The sequence below is a fragment of the Miscanthus floridulus genome, chromosome 9, assembly GCF_019320115.1.
Source record: "Miscanthus floridulus cultivar M001 chromosome 9, ASM1932011v1, whole genome shotgun sequence".
Lineage (NCBI taxonomy): Eukaryota > Viridiplantae > Streptophyta > Magnoliopsida > Poales > Poaceae > Miscanthus > Miscanthus floridulus.
In genome coordinates this window covers 15,655,523-15,675,525 of record NC_089588.1, presented here as the reverse complement: position 1 = coordinate 15,675,525, position 20,003 = coordinate 15,655,523, and the positions used below count along the sequence as shown (strand labels likewise).

At 42.0% G+C, this 20,003-nt stretch overlaps 3 protein-coding genes across 3 annotated transcripts; 1 reads left to right on the top strand and 2 right to left on the bottom strand.

Annotated features, from left to right (window-relative positions):
* Positions 1 to 1,600: 1,600 nt before the first annotated feature.
* LOC136481421 (uncharacterized) lies at positions 1,601 to 4,158 on the bottom strand. The gene is made up of 2 exons (XM_066478769.1): positions 3,877 to 4,158; positions 1,601 to 2,805 (listed from the first exon to the last, which is right to left on the bottom strand). Exons 1-2 carry the CDS (start codon positions 3,956 to 3,958, stop codon positions 2,039 to 2,041), a joined length of 849 nt encoding a protein of 282 aa, XP_066334866.1. The 5' UTR covers positions 3,959 to 4,158; the 3' UTR covers positions 1,601 to 2,038.
* Positions 4,159 to 5,774: 1,616 nt separating this feature from the next.
* Positions 5,775 to 10,255, top strand: LOC136481420 (cytochrome c-type biogenesis ccda-like chloroplastic protein 1). The gene is made up of 12 exons (XM_066478768.1): positions 5,775 to 5,956; positions 6,053 to 6,136; positions 6,249 to 6,310; positions 6,520 to 6,647; positions 6,759 to 6,844; positions 6,940 to 6,971; positions 7,162 to 7,323; positions 7,588 to 7,660; positions 7,773 to 7,873; positions 9,035 to 9,127; positions 9,330 to 9,376; positions 9,845 to 10,255. Exons 1-12 carry the CDS (start codon positions 5,842 to 5,844, stop codon positions 9,918 to 9,920), a joined length of 1,059 nt encoding a protein of 352 aa, XP_066334865.1. The 5' UTR covers positions 5,775 to 5,841; the 3' UTR covers positions 9,921 to 10,255.
* Positions 10,256 to 10,943: 688 nt separating this feature from the next.
* LOC136481419 (uncharacterized) lies at positions 10,944 to 15,403 on the bottom strand. Its single transcript, XM_066478767.1, has 13 exons — positions 15,074 to 15,403; positions 14,884 to 14,981; positions 14,537 to 14,619; positions 14,304 to 14,430; positions 13,460 to 13,520; positions 13,077 to 13,174; positions 12,897 to 12,981; positions 12,654 to 12,777; positions 12,274 to 12,375; positions 12,130 to 12,194; positions 11,588 to 11,669; positions 11,413 to 11,492; positions 10,944 to 11,319 (listed from the first exon to the last, which is right to left on the bottom strand). Exons 1-13 carry the CDS (start codon positions 15,295 to 15,297, stop codon positions 11,262 to 11,264), a joined length of 1,287 nt encoding a protein of 428 aa, XP_066334864.1. The 5' UTR covers positions 15,298 to 15,403; the 3' UTR covers positions 10,944 to 11,261.
* Positions 15,404 to 20,003: the final 4,600 nt, after the last annotated feature.

Sequence of the window (20,003 nt, the reverse complement as noted above, 5' to 3'; positions counted from 1 at the left end):
AGTGCTCCTTTTGCCATGTTCCTTTGGTTCGGATCCAGAGCAAGCAACTAGCGACAAAGGACGAGTGGTACGTCAAGTGCCCGTACAACATAAAGGTTAGGATTCTTGACATTGTCGGCCTCACTGTGTCTCGATGCTACTCTGATTGACGCACTCTATTTTGAATGCAGGGTGATCCTACTACCTATGGCTTCATCCGCTCTGAGTTGGAGTATGAGGCCTTGGAAGCACAGGAACGCCGGTTGCAGACGGGAAAGGATGCATCAGGTGATTGTTACGCCGAATTGAAGGAAGAATTGCAAGAGGTCAAGCAAACACTGGATACTGTTGTAGCTGAGCTTTGGAAACTGAAGGTGCAACGTGCTGAACTGAAGCCTGGACTGAATCCTGAACTGAAGCCTGAACTGGACACGAGGAAGTTGCAGATTGTGCTTGATTCTTCAGTTGTAGCGCCTGTGTTTGTAGGCTTTGTAGGTGTCCTGATTGCTCTCTTTGTTGCTGGTAGGTGGAAGTGAACGGCTAATGTGTGTATGTGTAGGCTTTGTAGGTGTCCTGATTAGTGTCGTTGTTGCTGGTAGGTGGAAGTGAACAGCTAATAATGTGTGTGTTGGATGGCTGATGTGTGTCTGTGTGGGTGTATGTTACCATAAAATTGAAGGGAAAGGTGAAATGAATGTGTGTTCTGATGGTATCAATTCACATCTTGTGTTCTGTTGAAATGCTATTGTTTGTTCCAACAGATATATATGTCATATAGGCCATCAGAAGTTGAAATACAGAACATGTACCATGTATATGCCATATTGGCTATCACAAGTTGGAATCACAAACTTAGACCATATCTGTCATTTCATTGATAGAACTGAGCAACAACATATCAGTACAGAAGTTCTTAACACCCTTGGTTCACAACCACTAGGTTCCAGCATACCAACTACTAGGATCCAAAGCCACATCTCACAAAAGCAGATCATACCAGCATACAAATTCTAAATTTATTACAAAAGCAGATCATAAGCTGCTCACAGGCTCTAGTCTTCATAGACCAGCCTCCTGATGCTACTAAGTACTAACAAATGTAGTAGGTGGGTTGGTTGTAGCCTTCTTCAGCTTCTTCTTGATGGGTGCCGTCTTCTTTGGGGGTGCCCTTCTTCTTCTGAACTATCTTTTTCTTGGCTTGGGAGGGACCAGCTTCCTCTGTTGGAGCTTCTTTCCTACATTGTGAAGGTAACATTATATATATTGTAGTAAAAAACAGGTGATGTAATTTAGTGGACAGAAGGGTACCTTTTGTTAGCCTTGTTCCTAGGTGGAGCTCTCTCACCATCTTCTCCAATCTCTGCCAGTTTGCAAGTTTTTGCAAAGTGGCCAAAATCTCCACATCTCTGCCAATTTGTGAGGGCGGGGAAGAAGAGAGACCGAGTGAGCGAGAGGAAGAAGAGAGTGCGAGCTAGGGCCACGGGCGCAGGCTCCTTTCACAATGGAACAGGGGCAAAAACATCCATACGGAAAGACATACAGTACACATACGCCTGACAGTGGGCCCAAGCAGCTGGAAGACGTAGAAAATGGCATTGCTGAGGGAAACAGAAATTTATAATGGTACATTTCAGAATATGCGAATTGTATTGGCAGATCTCTAAACTTTGTGAATTGTAACCCACTGTGTTAATGGAGAAGTACAACCAGGTGGAGAACATTTCTTTGCACTGAAATGGTAACAAGCTAGCAGCCATGCTCCCATAACAACAAAAGAAAAACATCACATTACAGGCACCACTTTGCCAGTAGCCCAGCAACTGTCAAAACAAAAGCTACAACCTACTGGTCTTTCACCAAAATTTCTTCAGACTTGTTCAGTCAATCAGCAATCCAAGCAGATTGGAGGGGATCAAAGGGGATTGAGGGGGATTTTGACTTGTAGAGGATAAAATCCCCCTCAATCCCATCCAATCCCCACCGAACAGAACAAGGCCTTCACGATTTTGGCGCAAAATGAAGAGCCACTTCTTCCCTAATAACCATTTTTGCAAGTCATCTAGTGCCATGGACGCCATTCATCATTTCTTCCCCTGTGATCCTGCCAACTGCTTCTTTGGCAACGCTCATCCTGTCTCCTATGCTTGTTGTTCCTCTGCTGGAAGTACTCTCCGCTGTTCCGTTTCCTTCCAGATGTGTGACTTGGATCCTCCTGCTGGTATCTATTGTTGGATCCACCATAAAAGTCGCTATTTCTATTGTTTGATGAGTAATGGTCATTGCTCGAGCCACGCCAATTGCGTTTCTCCAGAGCATCACCCCAACCTGAGTTGCTCTTACCCCATATACTGGAAGATTCATTCTTCACTCCCCAACTCAAGTCGGGTTTTGAGTTAGCCTCCCAGTCCCACCTATTGACTTCAGATGGTTTTTCTACATAGATATCCCAGTTTCCGCACTGGTTCTTATCTGCCCTGGCATTGGTCGATCCAGTAGCCAGGCCAGAATTATTATCCACTTCAAATGGTACCCGTACCTTATCCAGGTCAGCTACCAACTCAGGGTCAACTTTGCAGCGATGGTCGACCTTGTCAATGTACATATCAGGGTCTGGCAAAGAAATATCAGAAGGTTGGCCATGATAGTGAGCCCAGAATCTTGCCTTTGAATTCTGAAAATTCTCAAAGGCTCCTGAATCATCCCAGTGCTCAAGGATATTACATACTGAAATATATCGCTTGTTTTCGCAGAACCTTTGCCAAGAAATGTTGCCAACATAACTGCAGAATTCCCTTTCCCATAATGGGACTGAGCAGTGCTCCTGTCCTGTGTATATGAAACTGATATTAGAATTCAAATAAAGAAGCTTGCTTGGCAACTGCAAAACTAGCTCACTGGTGATGGCAAGAGTACTCCCCACAATTTTTCTTTTTATATACTTTCACCTTTTCTTTTTTGATTTGTACCCTAGGAATATATCACCAGTAATGAGAATGATAAGCAAAACACTAACTCTATTACAAAACCATATCCCTAAAGGTCTAAAGGATAAAGCTAACTCTAGATACCGTTTCATCTTATCTACATAACCCAACTTTCTAGGATTACAAGCTAATAGACCTCAAGCTGTAATGTTTGACGTAAAACCTCAAGCTGTGATGTGGTTCTTTCATAACTCATAAGCCAAGCTCACAATGCCATGCCAGCGTATGGCATTCGAGCTGGGATAAAGAAACTTGTACATACAGAATTTTGGATGAAGATTATGAAAAAATGGCAGCATTCTCTCTAAAGGTAAGCAGCTACGTCACCAAAAGGAACCGTCAATATTGTACCAGCTACAGCTCAGGATAAAATTCAAAACATTTAAACCAACACCCCACAGCATTTTGGATACTCTAATTTGAAATACTAAGTATCTTCATTTAAAATACTAATTTGTTAAATTCCTTTCATTACTAATCGAATCCCTATTCTTGTTGGAACTGATGATACTGTACAGACAGTGGCTGGAAAAATCATCTGCAATTACTAAAACTTGCACACTTGCAATTGCAGTAACCTCCCTACTTCCATTCCCCCAAATATACAAATTGGAATGGCTATCTCCAACAGGTGCATTTTCCAAAGCTACAAGCATTTTCTCTTCTGACATTTCAGTATAACATTTCGCAAAGTAAGAAAAATGTACAACACGAGAAATCTTCAGACAGCAGACCATTTGCATCAATAACTCTGATTCTAAGCTCGAATTAATGACGGAGTCACTAAATCTCTGTTCAACTAGAATTACCAAGAACCTAACTAGACGAAACAAATTTGAATCCAATCCTACCCAAAGAGATTACGGGCTAGCATCACCCAAATCGAGGAACGAGGGAGATGTACCGTCCGTACCGTAATCAGGCGGAGGGAGCGGAGGCCGGCGCGCGCGGTCGCGGTGCCACCTCACATGCCGCGACCGGTTCCAGCCCCCCATCGGGAGGGGGACGAGGAGGAGGACCCAGTCCGCAACCCAAACGATTCGCCGGAGCTCCCAAACAGGACGCTCACGATGCGAGGCTGCGAATCCAGCGCGCCGCGAGATCGTAGAGGTGTACCGCCGCCTGCGCCGGCGACTGTGCCTGACCGGGGGCGCACGACCGCACGAGGAAGAAGAAGAGACGGGCTAGAAATTAGAATTAGACCGTCTCCAACGAGATACGGGCACCCAAAGCCAAAATGAATACAAACACATCTAAAATCAGTATTCAACAGAATATCTATATAAGAGACATCATTTCTGCTGTAAACCTATTTATAGAAATAATTTTCTTTTAGATTTTATTGTTGTAGAAGATATCGAATATGTATTGAACCTTTTACTCGTAGCGCTACTCAAAGAACGAATGTATCTTGTATTTTAGATGTTTTTATTGGAGATAATCTTATAATGGCAATATATATAGGAGTACTCGACATTGTTAGTCCAATCTCGGTCCTTATTATGCTAGATTATACGACATTGAAGCGTTTGGATTCTACTGTACTTCTTAGATGTTGAAGGGCACGTTTGATACACAGACTAGTTGCCAGATGGACTAAAAAATTTTTAAATTAGCTATGGTTAACTTTTTAGTTAGCTAACAATTAGCTAAAGACTTATATAAAAAGCTAGCTTACCTATTAGTCCTCCCATTTAAATTTACAAAAACTAATTGAGTTAATTTTTAGCTAGCAAGCAATTAGGCATTGGATCTAAACCCGCCCTAAATCACTGGCCAGGAACAGCTCCAGTGATTCTTTATACTCTTTCTAGTTGATAAGAATAGACATTTTCAACGTGTTCTTTAATTAGATCTTTAAACATTGTTATCTTCTAATTTGATTTTCTTACTAGCTAAACACTGAGAACGTCTTCTAATAGACATTCTAATTTGATTTAGAATGTGTACAAGACATATAACAGAGTTGTGGAGGGTAAATAGATATATAGAATATTTTTTATTCAAATGGCTTTTCAAATAATGATTTAAAGAGTGAGTTTAAAAGAGACATTTGAATATGCTCTAACCACATCTAGTAACAACATTCTTCAAAAGTTATAATGAGATATAGCGAAAGCTATTTTATTTAGCGATTTTATAAAGCATTGGTTTTTAATTAATTATACAAAAACATCTAACCAAATAAGATTTATGAATTCAAATATTTCAATACATGTTCGGGCTCTAGAATAGCATGCCTTCGCATCCATATAACATTCACTGTATCAATCTACATAGTCATTACTGCAATCAATATCTATATTCGTTCAGTATTCAATATCAATAACTTAATAGTAATAATTATTTATTATATTATTATTTATTAAGTAAAGATACTGACAAATACAGTAGTCTAACTCAACTCTGAAGCATGCGTTGTGCTGTTGGGAAAAAAAAGATTTACACGGAGTTCTTATGGAGTGGCCATAAGCACATGTCGTGAATTGATAACACTTGTTGACGTGCAATCATCTAAATATCTGAGAGAGTTATGATCTTCTTAAATTTATATAATTTTTTCAACTACTTCTATGTATTGGATTTTTATGCATAAATCCATGTCATATAAATAGTATACATGTTAGGTGTCTATATGGAAATCCTCGCAGATTTTTTTCGGCGCCGTCTGGGCTTTGGACGCATTTGGGCCGCCGTCCACACCCATGGTCTGTCAGGTTTAGTTCGGATCCAGTCCAGGCCCATCATCACTGGGCCCAGGAATATCTTTGCGTTCGTGTCAGTGTCACCACCACCACTTCGAGTCTTCGACGACTCCTCAGTCCTCCACACTCTCTCGTCGTCGTTGGCCGTCGCTCCTCCACTCGGCCGCTCCACCATGCTCTCCATCGCCATGGCCGCGCGCCCCGTCGCCGTGAGCCGCTCGCGCCGCCCGCGTCTGCCAACCCAGGCAGCGGCTGCTTCTGCTGATGTGGATCCCTCTTCCTCTCCTGGTACGCGCGCGCCTGTCCCCGCGCTCGCTTGCCCGCCCCGCAGTTTAACTGATTCCGCCTGTCCCTGATTTCTCATGTTTCTGTTTTCCCATGTAGCGGTAGTGGTTCGTAGAGTCAACAAACCGGAGGCAGCGGCGAGGCTCTCGTGCTCGCGCCCCATGGTTCTGGCTTCCGTGGCCGGTAGCTCCGAGCTTCTTCCTTGTTCCTGAAATGATTGCTTGCGCGGGCGGTCCGTTCGACGAAATGCCTGTGAGCTGTGACTGACATGAGTGTGCTGTCTGGTGGATTGCAGTGGGGAGTCTGGTCGCCGCTGGCGCCGCAAATGCCGCCGAGCTATGGGATCCCTTGGCCTTGGTGAGGAAAATATCATGTGCTTTCCTCACACACACAAAAAAGAGCATGTGCTTAAGTGCTTTCAAAATTAGTTCCCTTTTCACTTTTCAGCGTGCCTTTGCTTTCAAAAAAGAACATGTGCTTAAGTGTTTTCAAAAATATATTAGACTATCACTACAATTGTTAATTGATTTCTCGTTAATTCCTGCAAACGGCCTGTTTCTCATCAGCACGGATCGGCAGGACTCGTCTTGGCTGACCTTGGCATTGGAGATTGGTTTGGGGGTTTGCTGTTTTCAGCTGGGCAGCAGGCTAACGAGGCTGTCCAAGATCAGTTGTCTGCTCTTAGTTTCTCTAGGTCTGTTTTGTTTTTGTTTTCTTGTACACAGTTCTATCACGTAAGTTTTCTTTTCTATGTTACTGCCCATATCTTTTTATGTCTTACTAACCTTTACCTTTGGTTCTCCAGCTTGGCAGTTATTTTTGGTGCTGGACTTGTAACTAGTTTATCTCCTTGTACACTCAGTGTTCTACCATTAACTCTAGGATATATAGGTAAGTATATTGCTTTATTTGAGATGATTGTTGGAATGGCCAGAATTGATCATCATTGATTACTCTGATCCAGTGCTTTCTTCATAAACATCTAGGTGCATTTGGCTCAGGGAAAGGCCGATCAGAGGTAATTTAAGATGAGTGGACAAATTTTATTTCTTTATGCCATGGAAAAACTAGAATATATTGCTATTTATCTGTTAGAAACTGAAGGACTTACTTGGCTAATTAAGGCTATTAATAATGTTGAAAACTTGATAGTTCTAGCTGGGGGCTTCCCTTGATACATGCATTGACTTGGCTTTTCTATCTATTAGGTTGTTGGGAATTCAATTGCATTTTCACTAGGACTAGCAACAACCTTAGCTATTCTTGGTGTTGCTGCTTCTTTTGCTGGAAAGGCTTATGGTCAGGTAGGACAAGGGCTCCCAGTGGCTGCTTCTGGTTTGGCCATCATCATGGGATTGAACCTTCTGGAGGTAAAACACATGAAACGAAAATTACATATATAGACTGGAGCATGCCAAACAGAATTTCCTCCTACCTTATTTCCTTAAGTTAAGAGCTGATTTAATCCCTGTATTTCTTGGTTTCTCATTATAAATACTCCTGTAGAAGTACAAACCAATTTTTGTGATAGTTCGTTCTTATGAAAATCGTATTCCTGCTTGCTCCTGTAAAAGTACATGTAACTGCATTATCAAATGTTCTGCCCTAAGCTGTTTATTTTCTGTCCTTAACAGGTACTTGAATTGCAACTTCCCTCATTTTTCAGCGATTTTGACCCTCGAGCTGCTGCAGCTAACCTCCCTTCAGGTGATACCTCCTCACATCATTTTTATTTTCCTTATTAAAATACTAATCTCTATATCACTATGTTTCTCTTTGTTCATGAATATTTTTTTAACTTATGTTGCATTATTGCCAGGTGTACAAGCATACCTTGCTGGTCTTACATTTGCATTGGCAGCATCACCTTGCAGCACACCTGTTCTTGCTACCCTTCTGGGATATGTTGCCACTTCAAGAGTATGATAATTACCTCAGTAGTCAATAGTTTATTACAATTGTTTAAAATCCAACACATTAAGAACATTTTATTAGAGTTTTATCATGAGCTTTAGATTAATCAGGAATTAATAATTATATTCTATCCTGCAGTACTTTATTTTAGATGACATGCTCTCCTAGCTTATGTTTTTTTCCCAAGATGATTACGAATTCCTGTCACCACCTACGTTACACGGATACGTGAGGTAGGCCACGTACCCCGTATCGGATACGTATCCGATACGGATACACTTGGGATACGCGACGAATACGTATCCGTGAAGTATCGGGAAAAAAATAATTGCAGAAAAAATCCGATACTTCCTCTGATACGTATCCACGCGATTTGATGAATGACGATACGTATCCGCCTTCCGCCACAGACGCCTGGCTGCACGAGCGCCGCCGCCTGATGCGCCTCTGCCCACTTGCACGCGCGAGGGCTGAGTGACTGACCGCACCTTCCGCCCGGAAGTGCTACCACCCGCTCGGATGCACAGCAGCACGAGTGCCACCGCCCGACGCGCGGCTTCCTGCCATTACCCTCGAGCGCCAATGGCACAGCCCGCCTAACGCCTCCCTCCTGGCCACCCGCCTGCCTCGGCGGCCGCAACGACCTCCAGCACTTCCTGGTGGCGATTCAGCGGAGACTTCCGGTGATCTTCCCTTCGTAATTTCTTTCTTCCCCTCCTGATCGAGTCACTCGTTGCTTCATTTCTTCTTCAACGGCAACCTCTGTTCTGTTCCTGTTGCCTGATTTCTGTCTTCCCCTGTGGAAAGGGGTGAGATCAGGGGAAGCAAAGGATACAGACTGAGCGGTGGTGAGCTGTGCTGATTTTTACTGGTGTCGGTGGAATGAGTGGTGGAGATGGAAAGCTGCGTCAGTGCTTCTGTTGTACGAAGCCACTAGTCTAGAAGCAGTTAAATAATTGTAGATGTGGCTTCAGAGAGCGTTTGATTGGCTTCTACTAATTTTAACATGTCTTATTATTTTTTTTTAAAAAAAACACATAAAACGTATCCGCGTATCAGGTTTTTTAGAAAAATGACGTATCTGCGTATCCGTATCCGTCCGATACCGATACACGTATCCGTGTCCGTGCTGCATAGGTCACCACAACTTCAAGCTTCTTGTTTCAGGACCCAATTATTGGAGGAAGCTTATTGTTGACATACACAACAGGCTATGTTGCGCCTCTTCTTATTGCAGCTTCTTTTGCTGGAGCATTGCAGGTAAGAATGTTGACTTTTATTTAATTAATTAATTTATTTTCTTGAGAACTTCATGGTGGGTGTTCAAACCGAGTTGAAATTTATTAAACAAGATTGGAATTTTGAATTGCTCAAAAAAGAATATAGTAATAGCACGAGATCAATTGATCAAAATAGTTTATTGTACTTTTGTGCCACTAATTATTAAGTTTGTCTTCTGTAGAGTTTGTTGTCATTCAGAAGATATTCCGCATGGATAAACCCAATCAGGTATCTACTTGTTCTTGAAATCTGACTGTTTTTTCTGCAAATTGACTGGTTTGATCTTGTTCCAGTTATCCTTTTGCATTTTGTTCTTACAGTCAAGATTTTAAAATTGAAGACATATGTCAAACTTTCATTTAACTTTCTGATTATACACCCCCATGAACATGAGCATCAAATTGTTTAGCTTAGAAAGATTTGTAGCTCTTGGACTTTAGGTACATATATTGGCTGCCAAAAGAAAAGAAAAAACATCAAATGGCATATATGTTACTATTGTAGTTTTTTTGTTACTATTGTAGTTTTTTTTTACAACATATGTCAATGTCTTTCCAAACTACTGAACTTGTCTGTTTGTCAAAAATATGTTGTCTAAAGTTGAAATCATTATCAAATATCAAATGGTCCTTAAAATATTATATTTCCTTCTATAGAGATATGTCTGGATCTAACATAGTAGCATTTTCCTGCCAGTGGCGCATTTCTACTTGGTGGAGGTGTTTATACCCTACTGGACAGGGTGTTTCCAGCAACATCAATGGCAATGTAGACCATTTTTGGACAAGAATTGCTAGGCACCAGTCTGTTTGGCGTGCGATAAAATTCAGATGTGAAGTAGTGAAATGATGCTAACAAAGTATAGTCGGTTCTCTCCGCGTTGTATAGGCATACAGAGCATCTTGGGACAAGCAAAACATCTTGACCTCACTGTATGGGTCTCGATAATTGGGGCCTGGAGGTCTATCCCACTAAAATGTATTTCTGGATAGATTGCAAGAGTATGGAATACATGTAAATACCAGAACGGGGAAATATGGCTATGCGAGTAGTCATTGGGATTTTAACTTATGATTCCAACAACCACACAACCTGTGCTATGCTCTCTGTTTTAGGACAGCAAAAGGAGCAGAGGTTTTACAGAATCACTTTGATGGGTGTCCACTGTCAACCCAGCTGTCAACTTGGTGCCTATTGTCATCTTTTGTGCACAAACATTCCCGAAGCAAAACAGTGCAGGTGAGCATACAAACCATGGGAGTCTTGAACCTGCAGTTTGCTGTCGTATTCATTTTTTTTCTTGACAACTTTTGCCAATTGTAAATTCCTCCAATATGCAAGATGAAGAACGAAAATTCCTCTGTTAACTCTTCAGTTTTCCCTGTCTTACGCAAAATGCACCACTCACCTCTTCTGTAAACCAGACACTTGGCTGCGTGTTTCCTCAAGAATCGGTAAAGCAAAATCAGTCGCTGCATAGCCGACCGATCTGCAAAAATTCACTCTGACATGCTTAGATGCAACGCAACGCAGATGGCATCTCACATCATTATGTAACTGCGTAATTCTGAGTAGTACAGTTGAGCTTCAAATGAGCTGTATACATAAAAATCATATTAATAATGTGAGATTCAGTTTGTGTTTGTCTACTTTTCTTGTTAATTAGATCTCGTGACATTCAGTTTTATAACACTGTGAAGCTTCCTACGAGGAAATGATCTCCTAGCTAAATAATGTTATAACTAGATATCAATTACTCCCAAGTGACACTTAATGTTGTCTTAAGTCAACCATCTTAAAACCTTGGATGTGTATTACCTTTTAAGCGTGTAATCTGAATACATATTTAAAATGTTACAAGTTTTTCACCTGTGTGGTGCACAAAATTGTTCTATGGACCTGTATTCTTTTTCCTTATAACCATCATCGTTCATGTACAGACCCTTTCAAAAGTAAAATAGTCCAACCGATACAAAACATCACGCTCAATCTGGGGACTGGGGACTTGAACACGCTGATGGCTGTCGCATTCAACTTCTCTCGGACAGAAAATTACTCCCAAGATTTAGTTGCCTTTGTCAAGCACCCAAGAATTTAAGTAAAGTCAATCTTCTCACACATAAATTCCTAGGCCGACTTCCTTTGGATCAGTTTCTACCATCCAGGAAGGCCTGTCAATTGAAGTGGATGAGCATGTTTAGCTGAAACATAACATGAATTGGGACAACATATAATGTGTTTTAGGTTGGGGAAAGAGAAATCACTTGTTCATCACGAAGTTACTTGTCCCTTGAGATGCACGCTCAAGAAGCAGCTTCCTTGCTTCTATCGGTATTCCCTCTGGCTGCATTATAACAAATTGAGGTAGTTTAGTTTGGGAAATGAGGTCTTATGTTAACTTTTTTTTTCATTTGTTTATTCTAAGGAAGGATTACTCACCTCTTCTGGAAACCAAACTCCTGGTTGTGTGTTGCCCTCAAGAACTGCTAAAGCAAATGCAGCTGTCGCAAAGCCCACCGATCTGTCAATTTTGATCTAGAATATGCTTAGATGCAGTCCAGAGAGTATTTCTAGTAATTCTGGTCACCCAGTAAGAAAACTTAAGAGCACACCAGAAGTTCTCAAATGAACCATATAGTAACTACTTCGCCAATTTTCACTCTGAATTCCTGAGCAATATAGTGATGTCTGGCTAGAAACTTAAATCTAACAATACATTATAATTTATAATGGAATGCAAAGAAAAGAAAAAACTGAAGCAGTAGATATGCTCCCAGTTTTATAGAAACAGATCGTTTTCATAAGAAAATTTTGTAAAGGAAAGGAAACAATCAATATAGAATATGTTGTGGTTTGGAAAGTTAATGTAGAGCTTCATATTTTTAAATAATCAGAGAGTTAAAAAGTTAAGAATTGGAAATATTAAACATCAGTTAGATATTGCTCGAGGATGTTTCAATTTTCTTATGCTCCGTACTTACACAGATAGCTTTTTATGAGTAAATAATCCAATAGTATTCCGGCCATTTGAACAGTCCAAGTCTACCTACAGAAACGAAAACATTTTGATTAGGCAATGGCCATTTGTAGTCCAGCACTACTCTTGACACAGGTAAAGAACTTACTCTCATAGAGACACGCTCTCCTGCGATACCATCAACGGCTCGAACCAAAGGATCAACAGACTGAACCAACTTCTGAACCTTATTTCTATCCCTCAAGAACTCCTGAAGAGGACCAAGATTCAGGTCAGATTAATGCGAACTGAAAATTGAATAGTATCATGTATTCTTGTATATGTTCTGGATTCCAGTCCACAGCAAACCATTTGGTTTAATTGTAATACAGGAACTACCGATTAAATGCTATAATTGCAGAATGAAAATTGGTAATGCCTGTTTGCAACTATAAATTTAATCACTACAGTATTAATAATAGCAACTATAACTAAGCAGGCCGAAATGAAATTACTTTGTATAAGCATAAACCAAGGAAAAATACATACAACAGGTAAAAAGTTTGTGAAAGCCTGCATTCCCCAATTCCAGAAGAAAGGAGCGGTACCAAATCGAGCACTAACAGTTGGCACACCTAATATCTTAAAAGCACTCTTCACTTCAGGCAAATTCCTGGAGTAGGTAACACAATGTGAAATTTATTAGCTTCCTTTTTGGCTATATTATATTTCAGTTTTGTAACTTTGTCAATTATAAGATATGGAAAGGTAAACATTGGCCCAAGTGCTTACAATAAGTAGACATTTTTCTTTCTGACCCCCTTTCCGAAATCAATGTTCAGAGCTCCACTATAGGGCTTTAATTTGATTTCTTCTCCTGAATTAGTAATAAAAATAAGAATGACGTATAATTTTCCCTTGCAGTGAGGAACTCCATAGGTGCAATAGCACTAGTGCATAAGCTGGAAGTACCCTTGTTATATGCAATTACATCCTCCCCAAGAAGCAGAAAACTTGTTGCCAATATTGTTGGACCAGCACCACCAGTACCTGCAGTATAGTAGAAGAATCTAAAAGAGGGGTTTAGCAACATATGGAATATGCATGGATGTTCAAAAACACTAATTACTAGCTTCATAGATCAAGTAAACATTGATGAAACAGTTTGACGCGACAGCTATTATGCAGGTGCTTTTAAGCTAACAGGAACACTCTCAGTCTAGCTAGGAGAGAAAACACATCATGGGGAATAGCAATTTAACTACTACATGCCAACAGAAAACCAAATAGAGCCCTTACTGTAGACTGAATGAATATTTTGGCATTTCCTGTTCTAGACAACAAAGAACTCTAACCTTAGTCTTTCAGGTTCGCCATTTTCACTTCTGGCAGCATGCACAAGCTCAGCAGCCATCACTGTCACCAGAGAAGAATACAATACACCAATAAGGACTCAAAGATCAAGATATTCATCTCTTCTAGATAGCCCCTTCTATTATACTTAACTAAAGCACCACCATCTATGCAGACCAAATGTTGTGGTTCAGTCTGATTTGCATCAGATTCTGTCCAGGAAAAGAAGGCTGTGCAATTAAGTTCCTTCTACAGTTTGGCAAGGATAGAGCTATTTAAAGTTAAGGCAATTAAACGATACTCCAATCCTCTGCATAAATGTGAGCCTTTTTGAAAATGTGTAGTCAAATGTTCTTAACTTGACCACTAATATGAGCAAATGTATTTTGCTCGACAGAGTGAAAGTCATACTAATATGGTGGGCATAAAAAATACTTTCTTAATATTATTCCTGTAGATTTTACTGACAGAATGTGATAGAAACAGCAGTACACGATGTTTCTTCGAGACTCTGCTATGTCATTGTTGTGCACAGACGGAGTATTTCATTTGTCAATAGATGTTCTTTTTTTGTAGATTATATTTCTTTTATGTGTTTTAGCTTTGGTCATACTATACATGACATCGATGTATTTGGTGATCACACAAAAATTTTCCTCGTTTCAACTCTTGATGCTAGCTTACCATCGCATCTTGTGCATCCATTTGAAAACTATTGTGGAGTATCATATTACTTATCAAGATTATTGTGTGAGAAAAGATGTGGTTGAGGAATTCATCAAAAGAACAAGAAAACTCAAGGAAAATTGAGTTCTAAAGTCTAAAAAAAGAAGATACACTAATTACCATTGCTAACTCCTGGATATATGCCAGCAGTAGTAATAGCTGGAACACCAGCAGCTTTTGCTTGCTCATGGAAGCCTTTTGCTCTCCAAGAATAGTCCGTGTCATCGCAGACATCAATATATGGTGTCTGTTCCGGATAAAGTTCCAAATGTGCCAACAGCATTTTCAATTAAGTAGCTCGCCACCCAAAAAAAAATGAATTGAGACTGAAGCATGGAGTGCTTCTATTCTACCTTAGTAGATATCGCCGCCTGCAACACGGTGCACTCCTCCGCCCTCTGGAAGGGTCCAGCAGTATGGACAACCAAATCCACACCTGGCGCAAGAGAAAAATTCCAGGTATTTATGTTAAGCTCATCCTGGAGCAAAATTAAACATCTATTTCACTGCTTAGGGGGCTCAAACATCAGGAGAGCTAGCTAGCAAAGCGTTGTTTGGGCTTTGGCAGGGGCTTTGGGGCATTTGCTGCCAATGTGAAGCTGTACTGCATCATCAATTAACATACTCTAGCTTGCTCTAGCCAGTAGTCACAGCATAATAAGCAGGATGTTTGCATTGCATTAGCATTACTGGTACTGACCCTGCAGCGCTTCCTCCAACATGCCTGCGTCGCGGGTGTCGACCTGGACGAACTCGGACTGGCCCCCAAGCTTAGCTGCAACGGACTCGCCTTTCTCCCTGGCAAATCAAATCAAAACGGGACAGCACCTGTAAGTGGCATCGATTCAGCCTCGACATAAAAGTCTACTCTCTGCTGGACCTGGTCCTACCGGTTCCTGCCACCGACGAGGATGCCGAGGTCGGGGCGGAGTTTGGAGAGCGCGGTGGCCGTGGATCCCCCGACGCGGCCGGTGCCTCCGAGCACGAGCACGCGGCCGGTCCTCGAGGGCTTGCTCCTCCGCTGGGCCTGGGCAGCCTCCCTGGAGCCGGACGGAGCCGCCGCGGCGGGAGCGGGAGGCGCGCACGCTCTGACGACGATGCCCATGGCGCCCATCCCGGTACGGTGCCGCGGCGTGCGGGGCTTATCGCCTATGCCACGCTCTGACCGCAGAACGAGTGCCGCGCCGCCGCCGTGAGGACGTGTCGGACGCGTGGCCGTTGGCCGGGACTGGGCGCGGCGCGCGCTATCCCCAGAGTTGATGGGCTGCTGGACCATCGAGCTAGTTGGGCCGTGACTCCATGTGATGGGCCTTTTAAGTTGGAGTTGGTGGTACGCACGCTCCGGAGCCTGCCACGGTTTCGCAACGTCGCAAATGTCCCGTACGGGGGAGCCGAAGGAAGATGGTCCGGTTCAAAGGCTAACCAAGCATCCTGGTCGACGTCCGGTGACTGAGTGCGGCAAGCACCCTTGGCAACATCAAACCAAAGAGGACGGTTGTCACTGGACCTTGCCTTAGAAAGAAGTCGAAAGCGGTCAGATCGAATTACAAAAATTCATATAAGAATGTTAAGATTCTGGCCGCCTTCATTCTAGGGCAAGCTAGGCAACTTTTTTTTATTACCTACTGCAAAACAATTTAATATTGTTTCATCACTATATAAATTCTCACTTTAATTAAGTTTGGGAATCAAATATTTATCATTCTTTTTTACATTTCTTTTATGCAACTATGCAAGCATGACTAGGGTTTTCTTTTCCACTGGCCTTTCTTACTCCATCTGTCCCTCAAGGTATGTATGGATGTTGTTTCACAATATGAATTCTCAGTTTAATTAAGTTTAGAAATCAAATATTTAACATCTTTTTTATACTTTGTTCATGCAACTATGCAAGTCGGAGAGAAAATCGTACTTTGTGAATAGTTATGGTGCCAAAAGGACTTTTGGCAACTTTTTTTACCTACTGCAAAACAACTTAGTATTGTTTTACCATATGAATTCTCACTTTAATTAAGTTTGGAGATCAAACATTTACCATCCTTTTTTTACATTTCATTTATGCAACTATGCAAGCATGAGTAGGGTTTTCTTTTCCACTAGTGTCCCTCAATGTATTTTCTAGATGTTGTTTCACAATATGAATTCTCAGCTTAATTAAGTTTAGAAATCAAATATTTAACATCTTTTTTATACTTTGTTCATGCAACTATGCAAATCGGAGAGAAAAATCGTACTTTGTCAATAGTTATGGTGGACTTTTCGTGGATTGAAGTAATCTATTATTTCTCATTTCTCACCTTTTCTTTTTGTTTGGTTTATAGAATGGAATAAGCTTCTGTCACCATATCATTTCTTACAAGTTGATAATGAGTATAAATACGAGGAATGAAGTTATTCTATCAAATTTGAAAGGCATGGACCTACGATGCACCACCTCAACTAAAATAGGATGATTCCTTATATTAAACTAAACACCTCAAAAGTGTCTTGTCCCATGCTACTATGATAGAAAAGCACATTAGTGACGGTTCAAGATGCATATTAGCAATGGAAAAACAAGTATCACTACTACAGATTTACTTTTCACTGTTGCCACTTTCACTGTCGTAGCGATAAAAGCGTTGGTGTGATACTTCCACCGTCGGTTGGACCGATAGGGAGGCCTTGTAAGGAATGAAAATGGCAGTTGAAAACCATCAATGCGCCAGTGGCAGTGGGGTTGAATTCCACTGTAGTTTGGAACACCGAGCCGACTAGGATAGGCGTTATAGCCGCTAGCCCTACACGACCGTTTGGTGTACTGGCAGCAGTAAATTCAGCGTGAGTTATTTCCCCATTTCCCAACTACCCACAACATAGTTGCATCACCATTACTTTCCTATGGAGTATGCCTCGTCTTCCCTGATGCTTATATTAACTGCTCCTCTCTGCTTCTCCATCTTTAAGGTTGGCCTATTTAAGCCGGGGCTGGATGCGTTTCTTAGCAATCCACACACTCCTTCCTTCTTAGATACAGATAGATACAAACAAAACTCTTGAGCCAAACATCTATATTTTCTCCATCGCCATGGAGCTCCTTCTCCAACTCCTCTAGCGGTAGCAGCAGCGTTGGGAGAAGGCCTTCAAGATTGGATACTACCGGCATCTAGGCACAGCGGGGGCTGCTCGATCTAGGTGCTAGTTGAAGTTTTGCGATTAAGGGGGTTCACTTATTTGGGCAAGCCAAGGGTATTGAATGCACTTTGGTATCTCTGGTTTTCCCTACGCATTTCTTGTACCGATTCACCATCCCAGCGCTTTGGCGATCCTCCTTCCTTTGGAGCAGCAGCGACAACGGTGGCGCTTCTCTTCCACGCCCTCCTCGCGACCATGAGACGTGAGCACTGTAACACCCCGGTGTCATGCAAGCATTTAGGCACTGCAAATCATGCATATTATGCATCATCAAGCATCCTAATCATACATGCCTAATCATGTAAATAATAACTGAAACAATGCTTTGAAATATATGAAACATGCTCGTGAAACATGAATGTTGCATACACTTGTTTAGAGTTATTTTTGCCCTAATTATGCTTGCTAGGCTAATAAAACATGTTTGGCCATAATTGTAAATCATCTAGAATTATTTAGCACAATTTTTGGAGCAAAGTTTGTATTCAAACTTTTGACAAAATATGCTTTTGAAATTATTATTGAAAATGGTCAACAATCCTCCCTATTTAGCTTTTACTTCCCAATTCAAAATCTATGCTAAATTTTTAGTTGGTCCCTAAAGCAAAGTTGTAGAGGATTAAATTCTAAACAACTTTTATTTTTGGGCCATTTTCAAAAGAAGTCATTTTCTTGCTCAAAATGGTACTTGAAAACTTATATTTGAAAATTCATTGAAAATGGAATTTGAAAATGCTTATCTCATTTAACGGGCCGCCGCCTCACTTCTGGCCCATCAGCCGAAGCCGGCCCAGCGTTCCTCACCGTGCCCACGACTGCACCCGTGCCTTTGCCTCGGCCCAGCTCGCTCGCCACGGCCCAGCCCACGCCCACGCGCTGTCTTCTCCCCCCTCCCGTGTGCGCGGACGCGTCCGACCGAGTCAGGCATGCCGCGCCGCGTGGCGAACGCAAGCCGGCGACACCGGCCGGGTGGCGTCCCGTGGCCCCCGCGAGCACGCGCCTCGCTTGTTTTCAAGCCACAGTAGCTCCGCTTCTCCCAGCATTCCCCATTTTTCCTCTCCCGTGCTGCATCTCTCCCTCGCCCCGCATCGAGCTCTACTCGCGTCGCCCTCGCCACCACAGCTCTGCCGGCAAAATTGGCCGCTGGTGGTCCACCGTCACTCACAATCGCGCACACATCACTCCGCCTCACTCTCCGACACCCGGTGCTCGCTTCAGGGTCACTGTTTGAGCAAGGTAAAGCCACCTTGAGCGGTTTTGCTGCCGTCGGTCATGGCGCCGCCGCACTTGACCTCGCCGTGGAAAGGGTTTCCCCGTTCCTTCTCTATCCCCTTGAGTCACCTTCTCGTGTTCGCCATCTTCTCGCATACCCAGTGCGCGCTCCTTCTTGCCTGGTCGTGGCCGACAACGGCCATCGGCCCGCTGGCAGCTGCCGCGCTGCCATGGCGCCTGGAACACCGGCGTGGCGTGGTCGTCTCCCCTCGGCCCTTTGCTGGGCCAGGTCGGCCTTGGGCCGGAGCCCCCGAGCTGGGCCATCGCTCCTTTCCCTCCGCTCGGTTACTCAGGCCAAAAGCGACCGTGGGCCAGTCGTTCTCGTGGGCCGGCCCAGTAGTAATAGGAAAGATGTTTTTGGTTTTTCTTTTATTTTTTGGGAAGAGAAATACTTTAGAAAATGTTTGTGTACTCATTTTTGCTCCAAAAATGATGAAATAAATTTTGTTGTGATCCTCATGACTAGATCTAGGGTTTAAAAATATTGCATGTCAGTTTGGTGACACTTTTCTGTGGAGTTTTATTTAATCATTGAAATTGCTATTTTCTTGAGAAAGGCATAATAAATCATAGAAAGATCAAAAAAATATGATTTCAAGTTTGTTACTCTTCTTGTGTAATGTACTTTCTAGGAAAAATATATGCCATGCATGTCCTGTAGAAAAATTATGAGGTGTAGTTCAAGTGCCTTTAATGGCTGATTTTTGTTATTTTTGCTAGAGAGCAAAATTTGTATAAAACATGCATGTGATAATTTTTGTACAGTGATTATTTACTATTTAGAACCTAGGAAAAATACTAAATCTGTTGTTTGACACTTTTCATAATACAAAGTATTTTCATGCTCATATTTAGGTCCAAGCTTGTCATTTTTGTGTAGGCTATTCCACTTATCCAAATGCCATAAAAATTTGATGGTAGACTACTTAGGGTAGTACTGTGCTATGGTAATTTTCTAAGATTTTTCTATGCTATAAAATAGATGTTGCTATTCAAACCTATTATTAATTAGGGTTTAATCAAATGTTGCTTTATGCATGATTAAGAAATTAGTGAAGCTTTGGTGTATCTTTGAAGCATTTAATGAGATGTGTTGACTTAGCATATTAGTAGTAGAAGAGAATGCAGTAGATGACATGTGCTTGTAGTACATGTTCTTGGATGATGTTGACTACCTTGCATGTGAGCATATTCATTGTGTTCATTTCATCCGATGCACCTTTTGCATAAGCACTTACGCACCTGCATCATACAAGATCACAAACCGAGAGCTCGGTCATCATACCCGAGGAGCCCGAGGAGCAGCTCGAGGTGCAGCCGTAGGAAGTGACCGAAGCAGACGAGAAGGACGTTGAGGAACTTTTGGAGTGCCCC

What these genes read in the sequence shown, in the direction of transcription:
- LOC136481419 (XM_066478767.1), bottom strand. Translation starts at nt 15,297, where the DNA reads ATGGGCGCCATGGGCATCGTCGTCAGAGCGTGCGCGCCTCCCGCTCCC. An exon ending in CTCGTCGGTGGCAGGAACCG is followed by an intron (nt 14,982 to 15,073) that starts GTAGGACCAGGT and finishes TTGATTTGCCAG; the next exon opens with GGAGAAAGGCGAGTCCGTTG. An exon ending in GAGTTTGGTTTCCAGAAGAG is followed by an intron (nt 11,493 to 11,587) that starts GTGAGTAATCCT and finishes GTTATAATGCAG; the next exon opens with CCAGAGGGAATACCGATAGA.
- LOC136481420 (XM_066478768.1), top strand. Translation starts at nt 5,842, where the DNA reads ATGCTCTCCATCGCCATGGCCGCGCGCCCCGTCGCCGTGAGCCGCTCG. An exon ending in TCTGCTCTTAGTTTCTCTAG is followed by an intron (nt 6,648 to 6,758) that starts GTCTGTTTTGTT and finishes TTGGTTCTCCAG; the next exon opens with CTTGGCAGTTATTTTTGGTG. An exon ending in ATTAACTCTAGGATATATAG is followed by an intron (nt 6,845 to 6,939) that starts GTAAGTATATTG and finishes ATAAACATCTAG; the next exon opens with GTGCATTTGGCTCAGGGAAA.
- LOC136481421 (XM_066478769.1), bottom strand. Translation starts at nt 3,958, where the DNA reads ATGGGGGGCTGGAACCGGTCGCGGCATGTGAGGTGGCACCGCGACCGC. An exon ending in GCTCCCTCCGCCTGATTACG is followed by an intron (nt 2,806 to 3,876) that starts GTACGGACGGTA and finishes TCATATACACAG; the next exon opens with GACAGGAGCACTGCTCAGTC.